This window comes from Aethalodelphis obliquidens, unplaced genomic scaffold (assembly GCF_003676395.1).
Source record: "Aethalodelphis obliquidens isolate GAN/ISIS:26980383/991018 unplaced genomic scaffold, ASM367639v1 scaffold1, whole genome shotgun sequence".
Lineage (NCBI taxonomy): Eukaryota > Metazoa > Chordata > Mammalia > Artiodactyla > Delphinidae > Aethalodelphis > Aethalodelphis obliquidens.
Window position 1 is genome coordinate 93,232,423 of NW_020837945.1, and position 12,332 is coordinate 93,244,754.

At 34.6% G+C, this 12,332-nt stretch overlaps 1 protein-coding gene across 1 annotated transcript in view; it reads left to right on the top strand.

Annotated features, from left to right (window-relative positions):
* SPATA16 (spermatogenesis associated 16) overlaps window positions 1–12,332 on the top strand; it is a 226,556-nt gene that overhangs the window by 43,761 nt on the left and 170,463 nt on the right. The window contains exon 2 of the mRNA XM_027111622.1: window positions 11,871–12,016. Coding sequence (XP_026967423.1) covers window positions 11,871–12,016 — 146 coding nt within the window. The remainder of the gene's footprint in view (window positions 1–11,870; window positions 12,017–12,332) is intronic.

The window sequence follows — 12,332 nt, forward strand, 5'->3', positions numbered from 1 at the left end:
CCAGGTGGCTTCACAGGTGAATTCTATCAAACATTTAGAGAAGAGCTAACACCTCTCCTTCGCAAACTCTTCTAAAATATAGCAGAGGGAGGAACACTCTCAAACTCATTCTATGAGGCCACCATCACACTGATAGCAATCAATACCACACAAAGATGTCACAAAAAAAGAAAACTACAGGCCAGTATCACTGATGAACATAGATGCAAAAACCCTCAACAACATACTAGCAAACAGAATCCAACAGCACATGAAAAGGAACATACACTATGATCAAGTGGGGTTTATCCCAGGAATGCAAGGATTCTTCAATATGTGCAAATCAATCAATGTGATACACCATATTAACAAACTGAAGAAGAAAAACCGTATGATCATCTCAATAGATGCAGAAAAAGCTTTCAACAAAATTCAACACCCATTTATGATAAAAACCCTCCAGAAAGTAGGCATAGAGGGAACTTATCTCAACATAATGAAGGCCATATATAACAAACCCACAGCCAACATCGTTCTCAATGGTGAAACACTGAAACCATTTCCTCTAAGATCAGGAACAAGACAAGGTTGTCCACTCTTACCACTATTATTCAACATAGTATTGGAAGTTTTAGCCACAGCAACCAGAGAAGAAAAAGAAATAAAAGGAATCCAAATCGGAAAAGTAGAAGTAAAACTGTCACTGTTTGCAGATGACACGATACTCTACATAGAGAATCCTAAAGATGCTACCAGAAGACTATGAGAGCTTATCAATGAATTTGGTAAAGTAGCAGGACACAATATTAATGCACAGAAATATCTTGCATTCCTATATACTAATGATGAAAAATCTGAAAGAGAAATTAAGGAAACACTCCCAAAAAGATATTTTATTCTTTTTGTTGCACTTTTTGCCGCAAAAAGAATAAAATATCTAGGAATAAACCTACCTAAGGAGACAAAAGACCTGTATGCAGAAAACTATAAGACACTGATGAAAGAAATTAAAGATGATACAAACAGAGGGAGAGATATACCATGTCCTTGGATTGGAAGAATCAACACTGTGAAAATTACTATACTACCCAAAGCAATCTACAGATTCAATACAATCCCTATCAAACTACCACTGGCACTTTTCACAGAACTAGCACAAAAATTTTCACAGTTTGTATGGAAACACAAAAGACCCCAAATAGCCAAAGCAATCTTGGGAATGAAAAATGGAGCTGGAGGAATCAGGCTCCCGGACTTCAGACTATACTACAAAGCTACAGTAATCAAGACAGTATGGTACTGGCAGAAAAACAGAAATATAGATCAGTGGAACACGATAGAAAGCACAGAGATAAACCCACACACATATGGTCACCTTATCTTTGATAAAGGAGGCAAGAATATACAATGGAGAAAAGACAGCCTCTTCAATAAGTGGTGCTTGGAAAACTGGACAACTAAAAATAAAAGAATGAAATTAGAACACTCTGTAACACCATACACAAAGATAAACTCAAAATGGATTAAAGACCTAAATGTAAGGCCAGACACTATAAAACTCTTAGAGAAAACATAGGCAGAACACTCTATGACATAAATCACAGCAAGATCCTTTTTGACCCAGCTCCTAGAGAAATGGAAATAAAAACAAAAATAAACAAATGGGACCTAATGAAACTTAAAAGCTTTGGCACAGCAAAGGAAACCATAAACAAGATGAAAAGACAACCCTCAAAATGGAAGAAAATATTTGCAAACCAAGCAACTGACAATGAATTAATGTCCATAATTTACAAGCAGCTCATACAGCTCAATATTGAAAAAACAAACAACCCAATCCAAAAATGGGCAGAAGATCTAAATAGACATTTCTTCAAAGAAATACACAGTTTGCCAACAAACACATGAAAGGATGCTCAATATCACTAATCATTAGAGAAAAGCAAATCAAAACTACATTGAGGTATCACCTCACACCAGTCAGAATGGCCATCATGAAAAACTCTACAAACACTAAATGCTGGAGAGGGTGTGGAGAAAAGGGAACCCTCTTGCACTGTTGGTGGGAATGTAAATGGATACAGCCACTATGGAGAACAGTATGTAGGTTCCTTAAAAAACTAAAAATAGAACTACCATTTGACCCAGCAATCTCACCACTGGGCCTATACCCTGAGAAAACCATAATTCAAAAAGAGTCATGTACCACAGTGTTCACTGCAGCCCTATTTACAACAACCAGGACATGGAAGCAACCTAAGTGTCCATCCAGAGATGAAGGGATAAAGAAGATATGGCACATATATACAATGAAATATTACTCAGGCACAAAAAGAAATGAAATTGAATTACTTGTAGTGAGGTGGATGGATCTAGAGTCAGTCATACAGAGTGAAGGAAGTCAGAAAGAGAAAATCAAATACTGTATGCTAACACATATATATGGAATGTAAAAAAAAAAAAAAGTTTCTGAAGAACCTAGGGGCAGGACAGGAATAAAGACACAGACATAGAGAATGGACTTGAGGACACAGGGAGGGGGAAGTGTAAGCTGGGATGAAGTGACAGAGTGGCATGGACATATATACACTACAAAATGTGAAATAGGTAGTGGGAAGCGACATAGCACAGGGAGATCCGCTCGGTGCTTTGTGAACACCTATAGGGGTGGGATAGGGAGGGTGGGGATATGGGGATATATGTATACGTATAGGTGATTCACTTTGTTATACAGCAGAAAGTAACACAACATTGTAAAGCAATTATACTCCAATAAAGATGTTAAAAGAAAAAGAAAAAATAAATAAATGAATTAAGTATTAAGTAAAGATACTAGTTAAAAAAAAATTACAGAGAAACAAAGCAAAAACCCTAAAACCCTTAGGAAAGAAGGGGGGGGGAATAACAAAGCCAACATAAAAACCAAAATCAATGAATTAGGAAGCAGAATAGCAGAATTAATAAATTAATCTAAGAGTGTGTTGCTTTTTAAAAAACAAAATAATCAAACCCCTACTATTCTAATTAATAAACAAACAGAGAAAACAAAACTATATAGCACCAAGAGTGAAAAGGGGAATGACACCACTGGTACAACAGGCATTTAAAATGTTCTAAGAATATAATGTTCTTCACTGTAATGACGGATTTTAGAGTCTGAATGAAATTGGTAATTTTCTAGGAAAATATAAATTAACAAAATTGATACACAACACTGAAAACCTACACAGTACAATAATAAAATAAGAAAAAAGAAGAGGTGAAATGAGCTAGGCTGAAATTTTTTTAACTATTTATTTCCAAGTGTTCCAGAGTGTTGAAAAGACGGGGATCTTTCCAATTTGTTTTATATAGCTAGCATAAGCCTGACACCAAAACGTGACGAACATAACTCAAAATAAATTATATATTTGGGAAAAAATCTAATTATATATTTACTAAGTGAAAATAAATCAATATGAATTAGAACAGCCCAATTTTAAAATGAATAAAATTCATGAACAGCATACACATACACATGGCCAATAAACATGTGCGGCTGATTTAGTAATCAAATTAAGGTGAGGTGCCTTTGTTACTCATCTGATTAGCAAAGAATAAATAGATTAAAACATTGCTAATACCTAGTGTGCGTGAGGATATAGAAAAACAAGAACTTAAATACCTTGTTGGTAAAAGTGTAAAACTTTTCTGGAGACCACTTTCATGATGTATACTTTCTAAAATATGTTTTTTGGGTTCTAATATATATGCATGACTCAGCAATTCCGATATGTAAGAGTATATTATAACATATAGAATATGAAAATTTAGAAATGGATCAAATGTGTGGGCAAAGATGTATATACAAGGCTGTTCAATGTACCTTATTTATGACATTAAGAACTTTCAGTGTCTCTGGAGAAATTTCTCACTAGGAAAAACTTTAAATGGGGATCTGATAAAATTATGCAGCCATTTAAAAAATGGTATAAATCTATATTTATTAATGTCCAAGATACAGTCAAAGAAAGAAACACAATGGTATAGATCATGAATAATATCATTTTCATAAATGGAAGGAGAAAGACATAGATGACAGAGAGATGATAGACAGACAGAGAACTAGCTAAGATAGATATATCCACACCAACATGTAACATCTAACAGTGGTCATTTTTTAATAATAGAATTGTGAATTTTTTCTCTTTATATTTTCTTAATTATCTAAATTTCTAACAGTTTAGTACAGTTCTTTTCATTATCTGTGTTAAAGAACCAATTCTCTTTGGTGTTGGTTTTGTCCCAATCTGTTGTGGAATGATACTTTATTAAACAGAGTAAAAATAAATTACTAGAAAAAAATATGACATAAAAATACAAAAGCTAGGGCTTCCCTGGTGGCGCAGTGGTTGAGAGTCCACCTGCGAATGCAGGGGACACGGGTTCGTGCCCCGGTCCGGGAAGATCCCACATGCCGTGGAGCGGCTGGGCCCATGAGCCATGGCTGCTGAGCCTGGGCGTCTGGAGCCTGTGCTCTGCAACGGGAGAGGCCACAACAGTGAGAGGCCCACGTACCAAAAAAAAAAAAAAAAAAAAAGCTAATTTTTATTAAAATTCAAGAAATACAATATTTCTCTATCAAACTACTATGAAAGTTTCTAAATGCTTACTCTGTTTCTGTGCTTATCTCATCATGGATCAGTAGCTCATGAACTGACACTGTAGCACTGGTATAGTGATTAAACACACAGACTCTAGGGCCAGACATCTAGGTATGAATCCAAATTACTGTGTGGCCTGAGATGATTACATAACTCTCTAAACTTCAGTTTCCTCTTCTGTAAAATGAGTAATGAGTGCTATGCACTGAATGCTTGTCCCCCCCAAATTCATATGTTGAAACTTAATCATATATGTGATGTTATTTGGAGGTGGGGCCTTTGGGAGGTGATTAGGTCTTGAAGGTGGAGCCCTCCTGAAGAGAATTTGTTCCCTTATAAAAGAGACCCAACTGAGCTCTCTGGTCCTCTCTCTGCCATGGGAGGTTACCATGAGAAGTTGACAATCTGCAACCTGAAAGAGCGCCCTCACCAGAAGTGGACCACACTGCACCCTGATCTTGGACTTCCATGTCTCCAGAACTGTGAGAAGTAAATGTTTATTTTTTAAGCCACCCAGTCTATGGTACTTTGTTATAGCAACCTGAACTGACTAGGACAATGGGCATGAAAACAGTGATTATCAAATGAGGTAATAGATGGAGCGCTCTTAGAACACTGCTTGTAACATAATAAGCACTATTTAAATGTTTGCAATTGTCATCATTATAAAAAGAAATAGAGTTAATAGTAGAGTTAATATTGGGAAATAAAGACAATAATTTAGTAGACAATCCTGAGACACTCTCCCAGAATGCAGTGGTGAAATAAATCAGAGAGCCTAACAGACATGAAGAACAGAGATGGAAATGCAACTTAACTACTTTCTTAAGAAAGAAAACATGGCAGTTGGGATGGGAACAATAGTCAAAGATGTAAGTGAAGAAAAGTTTTCTAAGTTAAAACAAAAAACAAGAAACCTGGGTATGGGAACACAAAGACCTTACCTCTTTCCAGGCAAAACAGATGAAAATAGAACACATCTGGATTCATGGTAGCAATAATTTTGAATTACAAGAAGATAGAAAAATATATCACATGCGTGGGGAAAACAAAGGAATTTCAACACAGGAAGTTCTTTTAAATTATGTCTAGTTTAATCCAAAAAAGTATTATTTTTTTCCTCCTCTGCATGCTAAATATGAGAACATAAATGGAGAACTATGTGTTTACAGAGAAACGGTTATGTCTCAAGAAACATACACTCAGCCACATTCCTTTACATGTATAAAGTCAGCAAAAATACATTCTCAGTTATGCGTGAGCTCAGAGAAGTTACCATCCACATAACCCCTCTTTGAAAAATTACTTGGAAGTGGGGCTTGCAAACTGAAAGATGTTTAAGAAAAAATAAATAATGAAGTCATAATACAAAAGGACCTGCCACCTTCTCCCTGTGAATATCACTAAGTACAACCCTCACCTCATGGCAAATGTCCTTAAATAAGAGACCACAATAATGAGAATGTGGAGAAACTGATGCATTCTTTCACAATGGTTGCCAAATAAAACTTCAGAGCAAACTTCATTATGAATTATTACCCTTCATTATAAAAATCAGTCTATAATTTGACAAGAAAAAACCCAAGAAAATTATTTCCCTCAGATATGATTAATCTTCTCATCCCAAATCTCAGTTAAACATGATAATAATTGGCTAAAACAAAAGGAGGGGGATAAAAATGAAAGACACTTAAACCTTAACATGATTATTTTTTAATTAAACTTTACTTTGAGATAACTGTAGATTCTTATGCGGTTGTAGAAAATAATGCAGAGAGATCCCATTTACTCTTTATGCAGTTTTCTCCCACTGGTAAGCTCTTGCAAGACTAGTACCATCACCAAAATATTAAGATTCAGGCATTCCACCAATCTTAAAATTTCTCCAACTTTACTTGTACTCGTGTGTGTGTGTGTGTGTGTGTGTGTGTGTGTGTGTATATGTCTTTACTTCTGTGTATCTACCCACCAAAGTCAAAATACCTTACAGTTTACAGTTCTAACACTACAAGGATTCCTTCCTGTTGTCCTTTTATAACCACAGCACCCATTCCATCCCTAACCCCACACAATCACTAATCTGTTCTCTATTCCTATAATTTTGTCATGTAATCATACAGTATATAACCTTTAGGGATGGGGTTTTTTTCACTCAGCATAATTCCCTAGAGATCCACTTAAGTTGTTGCATTATCACTCACTCATTCCTTCTTATAGATGAACAATACTTTACAGTATAGCTGTACCACCACTTTTTTAATCATTCACCATTGAAGGACATCTAGATTGCTTCCAATTTGGGGCTATTATGAATTAACTTGCTATAAACATTCACATATGGATTTCTGTGTGAACATAAGTCTTCATTTCTCTGGGATAAGTGCCTAACGTTGAGTTGTACAGTAGTTGCATGTTTAGTTTTTTAAGCACGCGCCATATTGTTTTCTCCACTGGCTGTACCATTTTACATTCCTGTCAGTAATGTGTGAGTGATCCAACTCCTCACCATTCTCAGATTTTGGTGTTGTCACTATTTTGTATTTTAACCATTCTAATAGGTATGTGGTGATACCTCACTGTAGTTTTAATTTACATTTCTCTGATGACTAATGATGTCAAACAATAAACATGTTGAAGATCTTTTTATGAGCTGATTTGCCATCTGCATGTCCTCTTCAGTGAAAAATCTGTTCATGTCTTTGCCCACTTTCAAATTGGAGTCCTTTTTTTTTCTTAACTGTTGAGTTTTGATTCCATTGTGGTAGCGAATATACTCTGAATGATTTCAGTATTTTTCAATTTGTTGACATTTACTTTATTGCCCGTGATATGCTCTATATCGGTGACTTTGCCATGGGTGCTTGAGAAAAATATGTATTCTGCTGTTGTTAGGTGGAGTGTTTTACATATATGTCAATTACCATTGGTTGACTGTGTTGCTCAGATCTTTATGATATTTGCTGATTTTCTTTCTAGTATTTCTATCATTTGCTGAGAGTGGGATATTGAAATATCCAACTATAATTATAACGTGAGTATATTTTAATACATTTTAGATTTTAATTGAAAACATAAAAAGAAGCACAGCATATGAAAAAGAAATGCAAAGATTATATATGATACATAATTTATTATAAAAACATGAAAAGGATGTTAGGAATATGTAAAAAATTAATGGCAATTATACATGGTGATAGGGTTATGGGTAACTTACTCTCCATCTTTAGATTTCTTTGTAATTTCCAAAGCAATATAAAAACCTTAAAAATTTCTGATTGGATGAATGATATATACTCTTATTTGTAGCTAACTGATAACTCAAATAATGCCACATTTTTCAAGATTTATTGTTCTCTCCTAGACCTTCAGGGATCACTCACAATTATGTCCCAGGAATATGGTGGGCAAACACTCACCATACAGTATTCTAATAAGGGAGAATCTATTAGCAATATCAATCTTATTAATGATGATACTAATTAAAGAAAAATGTGTGGCTGTGTTTTTAAGAATGGGACCATAATATAATATTTAATCTTGGTTATTTCTGCTATTATTGGGCTTTATATTATTTTTATCTGTGTTTTTAAACAAAACTTGAAATTCCTTTTTGCCACAATTTCTGAAAATAGGTTTGAGATACCTTAGAAAAAGGTTTTATAACTCCGAAGTATTGCCATCCTGTTTTCAGAAAACTATCAAATATATTCTGTAAAGTACGTATTTTTTTATTAAAATTTGAGCTGTGATTCTAATTTACTACTGAAATTTCATTTTAATCTACCTTCTCATGAAAACAACAACAATACACGTAAGAGTCTTCACTGCATTTTCCCTTAAATATTATGCTTTTAACTTGTCCATGCTTCATTCAAAAATATTTTAGGCTTCTTTTCAAAACAAAAACTAACACATAATTTTTGTTTCCTAATTCAGTCTTCTCACTGATATACTATACCAGTTAGTTTAAAAGTTTTTATTGCCTTATCTCCATGAGTTATTTCACCAAAAAGGTAAAGTGTATAGCTTTAGACAAATATAATTTGAACTAAGTCACCCTTCCTACATTCAAACAAATACATCTCACATTAAAGTTCTTCATCTTCTAGAGAATTAACTTCTCAGTCTCTACAAATGTCTGCATGAAAATTTGAAAATTCAGCAAAATATCTGTAATGTTCTTTATAATCCTGACACCAGTACTTTGTCTATATTTACTATAATTCTACCTTTAACTTCAACATATTTACAACAATTTGCAAAGCTTATTTCAAAGATGCCCCACTTTGGCAAATAAATAAAGCAACCTTTGATAAAATCAGAAAGTACTCTATCTTAGAGTACTTGACTGATAAACCAAGATCACCACAAATATACATAAACCTACCCAGCAGGCTGCCTGTTCTCCCATTTTAATGTGAACTGAAAAATTATCCCTATCTCTCCTTGCTGTCTTATAGTTTGGCTTCATAAAGTATACTCTTTAGTGTGTTAAGATTGATCATTTTATTCCTTTTCTGGCCTTGAATCTCACAGAAGTAGAGAATATTGAAGACATTAGATCAGGCATTTATTCTTCACTTTATCTCAATGTTCATAGGCGAAGTCTTTAATATTATTAAATCTGAAGGTCAGCTTCCTCTTACCATGTAGGATCTGAGTGTCCTTGTAGATGCTACTCCCTGAATGGCCCACATATTCATCCCACAAAAAGTGTGCCTGAGAAAGGAAACATGCCTGCTCCACCACAACAGAGAGGGACACAGCGGAGGAAGGGGCAAAGGACACATACACTGTGGGGCTTGTTTGTTTCTCTTTTGTTTCTTTAAGATGTTATGTGAAAAATCCATGAGATGTGAGCATTTAAGACTTGAAAAAAAATGCTGATTTAATTTAGAGGATAAAATTAATCAAGAGGTTCTAGAATTTTAATATGATGATATGCTGGCAAATAAAACTACATAATTTCTACTCATTTTGTTTTCTACTGATTTGGGCTTTATAAAGAGCTATGTCATCCAAAAACCTTTTTATTTTCCCCCTGAAAAACTGTTGCTTAGGTATCTCTGGGTCCTACAGGATCAGGTTGGCCCTACAGGATCAGAGGAGAGGTGCGGTCTCAAGCTGTCACGTTCAAACTATAACACTTTCTCTTAAATGATATTTTATTCCAAGTATATTGACATTCGTGAGGTCAGACTCTCAGGAATAGTTACCAAATCAGTGTTAAATGCTTTGTCTCTTTTATTATCAATTTTATTAGGTAATCTTTATAAAGCAACCAGACAACATTGACTGAGGTCATTTACTTTGTATCTTCCACAAGAGTCTTTGCTTTTTTTCCCTCCAAATAATTGAGAACTGTACTCTGAGGACCCTTATAAGAACATAAATAGAATTTGACTCTTTTCTAAAGGATAATTTGAGGGGAAAAACTTTTACATTTGATTGTGTGCATATAGTTGTTCAGGAAAAGGAATAATAGATTACATATCTAAAGAGCTCTTATAATTAGTAAGAAAAAGATTATGGAAATAGGCAAGGAATAGAAAACAGGAATTTACATGGAATTAAAAATAGCCAAAATTTATTTAAAAGACCTATCTAATGCAAATTAAAATGTAAGGGCAGTAATTTTTGTCTGACAATTACTAGTAATTTACTCAATAACTATATATTGACTGAATGTATGTATTATAATAACAAATTTCTCCCATCAAATTGGAAAAGACTTTTAAAAATGATATGAATTCTCAGACTTGACAGGATAGTAGCACCAGGTAACTACCAATTCAAACTAGGGGTGTTTAACATCTAGATTCACCTTCAGCTCATAGTTGTTGGATAAAATTAAGAAGAGAAATACATTTTCGAACAGAATATAGTCATTCTCAACCCATTTGCACTTTAAAAAATAACTGACAACAATGGTAATGTAAATGAGGTTGCAAGGCAACCTCAACTTACTCTATAAAAGAAAGATTAGGGGACTTCCCTGGTGGCATAGTGGTTAAGAATCCACCTGCCAATACAGGGGACACAGGTTCGAGCCCTGGTCAGGTAAGATCCCACATGCCGCGGAGCTACCAAGCCCATGTGCAACAGCTACTGAGCCTGCGCTCTAGAGCCCGCGAGCCACAACAGCTGACTGAGCTCGCGTACTGCAACTACCAAAGCCCGCGCGCCTACAGCCCGTGCTCTGCAACAAGAGAAGCCATCACAATGAGAAGCCCAAGCACCACAACCAGAGAAAGCCCGTGCGCAGCAACAAAGACCCAATGCAGCCAAAAAAATTTAAAAACAGAAAAATTAGTTTAAATAATATCATTTAAATAAAAAGGATTTAGAATACAAGAAATTTTACACTAAGGTATATATAAATAGATATTAACTCCAAATATTACTATCCCTGGTAAGAAAAGCATAGAGGATATAGAAAAGAGCAAAGAAGCAGATAATCTGAATAAGGTCACTAAACAGAGGTGGAGTTTCTCCTCCCCCATCAGCCTTGATTCTAAGACACAGGAGAAAACTCTGAGGGAAAAAAAAAAAAGTGCCAATCTATCCTTGTCATATTATTGACACTTCTTAATGTTTGGGCTTCTCCTCCCAAAATTAATTATTTTCTTCTTCTACAGTTTATCTGTGGTGCCCAGAAACCACGGACTTCCTGGAATTTTTATTAAGAATTCCACATTCCTGCCATGTTTTTCAGATACTGTGGCCTCCGCCAATAAATTCTAATAAATTTTCACTTCTTTTCTTTCAATAACATCGTAGAGAATATGATTCAGACTCAAATTAATCACCGATCATGTTAATGGCTCCTAGGAGTTTACTTCCGATACCCCTTATTATATTAAATCAACTTGATAGTGTACTAGATCATTGCTCAGCTGGGTTTTCATAAAAGCACTGGTATTTAACATGATTTATATCTGGTTTTCTGCTAATATCTTTGCTTATTGTGTGCTTTATTTTTAAAACAGACATTCTTAGCTAATGGCACCCCTTTAAAATATATCATACTTTAAAAATATTTTACAGGACGCATTTTACAGTAAAATATGTTATATTACAGTCACTTAATAGTGAACAGGAACAATTTATTTAATTTACAATCAAAATGTTAATATTGGACTTGTAGTTTGGAAAAAGTACATGTACATATATATGTTTTGCTTGTTTAAAAGATCAATTATATGTCAAGATTATTAGAAAATTTAAAGCACTGTATTTTTTTTAAAGCTTTGCAGCAAAGGGGCAGCTCTGGGAAAACCATTTGAAGCATCTGCTGAAGATGTAGCAAGTGTGGCAAGTTTCATTGAGACAAAGCTTGTTACATGCTATCTACGGATGAGGAAACCTGACCTTGCCCTGAATCATGCGCACAGGTAAAATGAAGTATTAATAACTACAAGTAAGTACTATCCATGCAAGCAGAGGGTATTATGTGAGCCTGTATGATTAACTTAGATTCCATTTAAATTTAAAGACAAAACAAAAAACATTTCTTGACGCCTCGATTTATGTTAAACTAGGCAATCATAGAGATCACAAAGGGCATCTCAAAACCTAATGGAAGAAAGAGAGCCATAAATAATTATCCATAAAGCCAGACAAAATAAAAAGGCAGATAAAAAGGCAGATAACTGTAGTAGCAAATTACAGCAGGAAGAAAGGAGGGTACGAATAAGGTTAAGTAAGGAA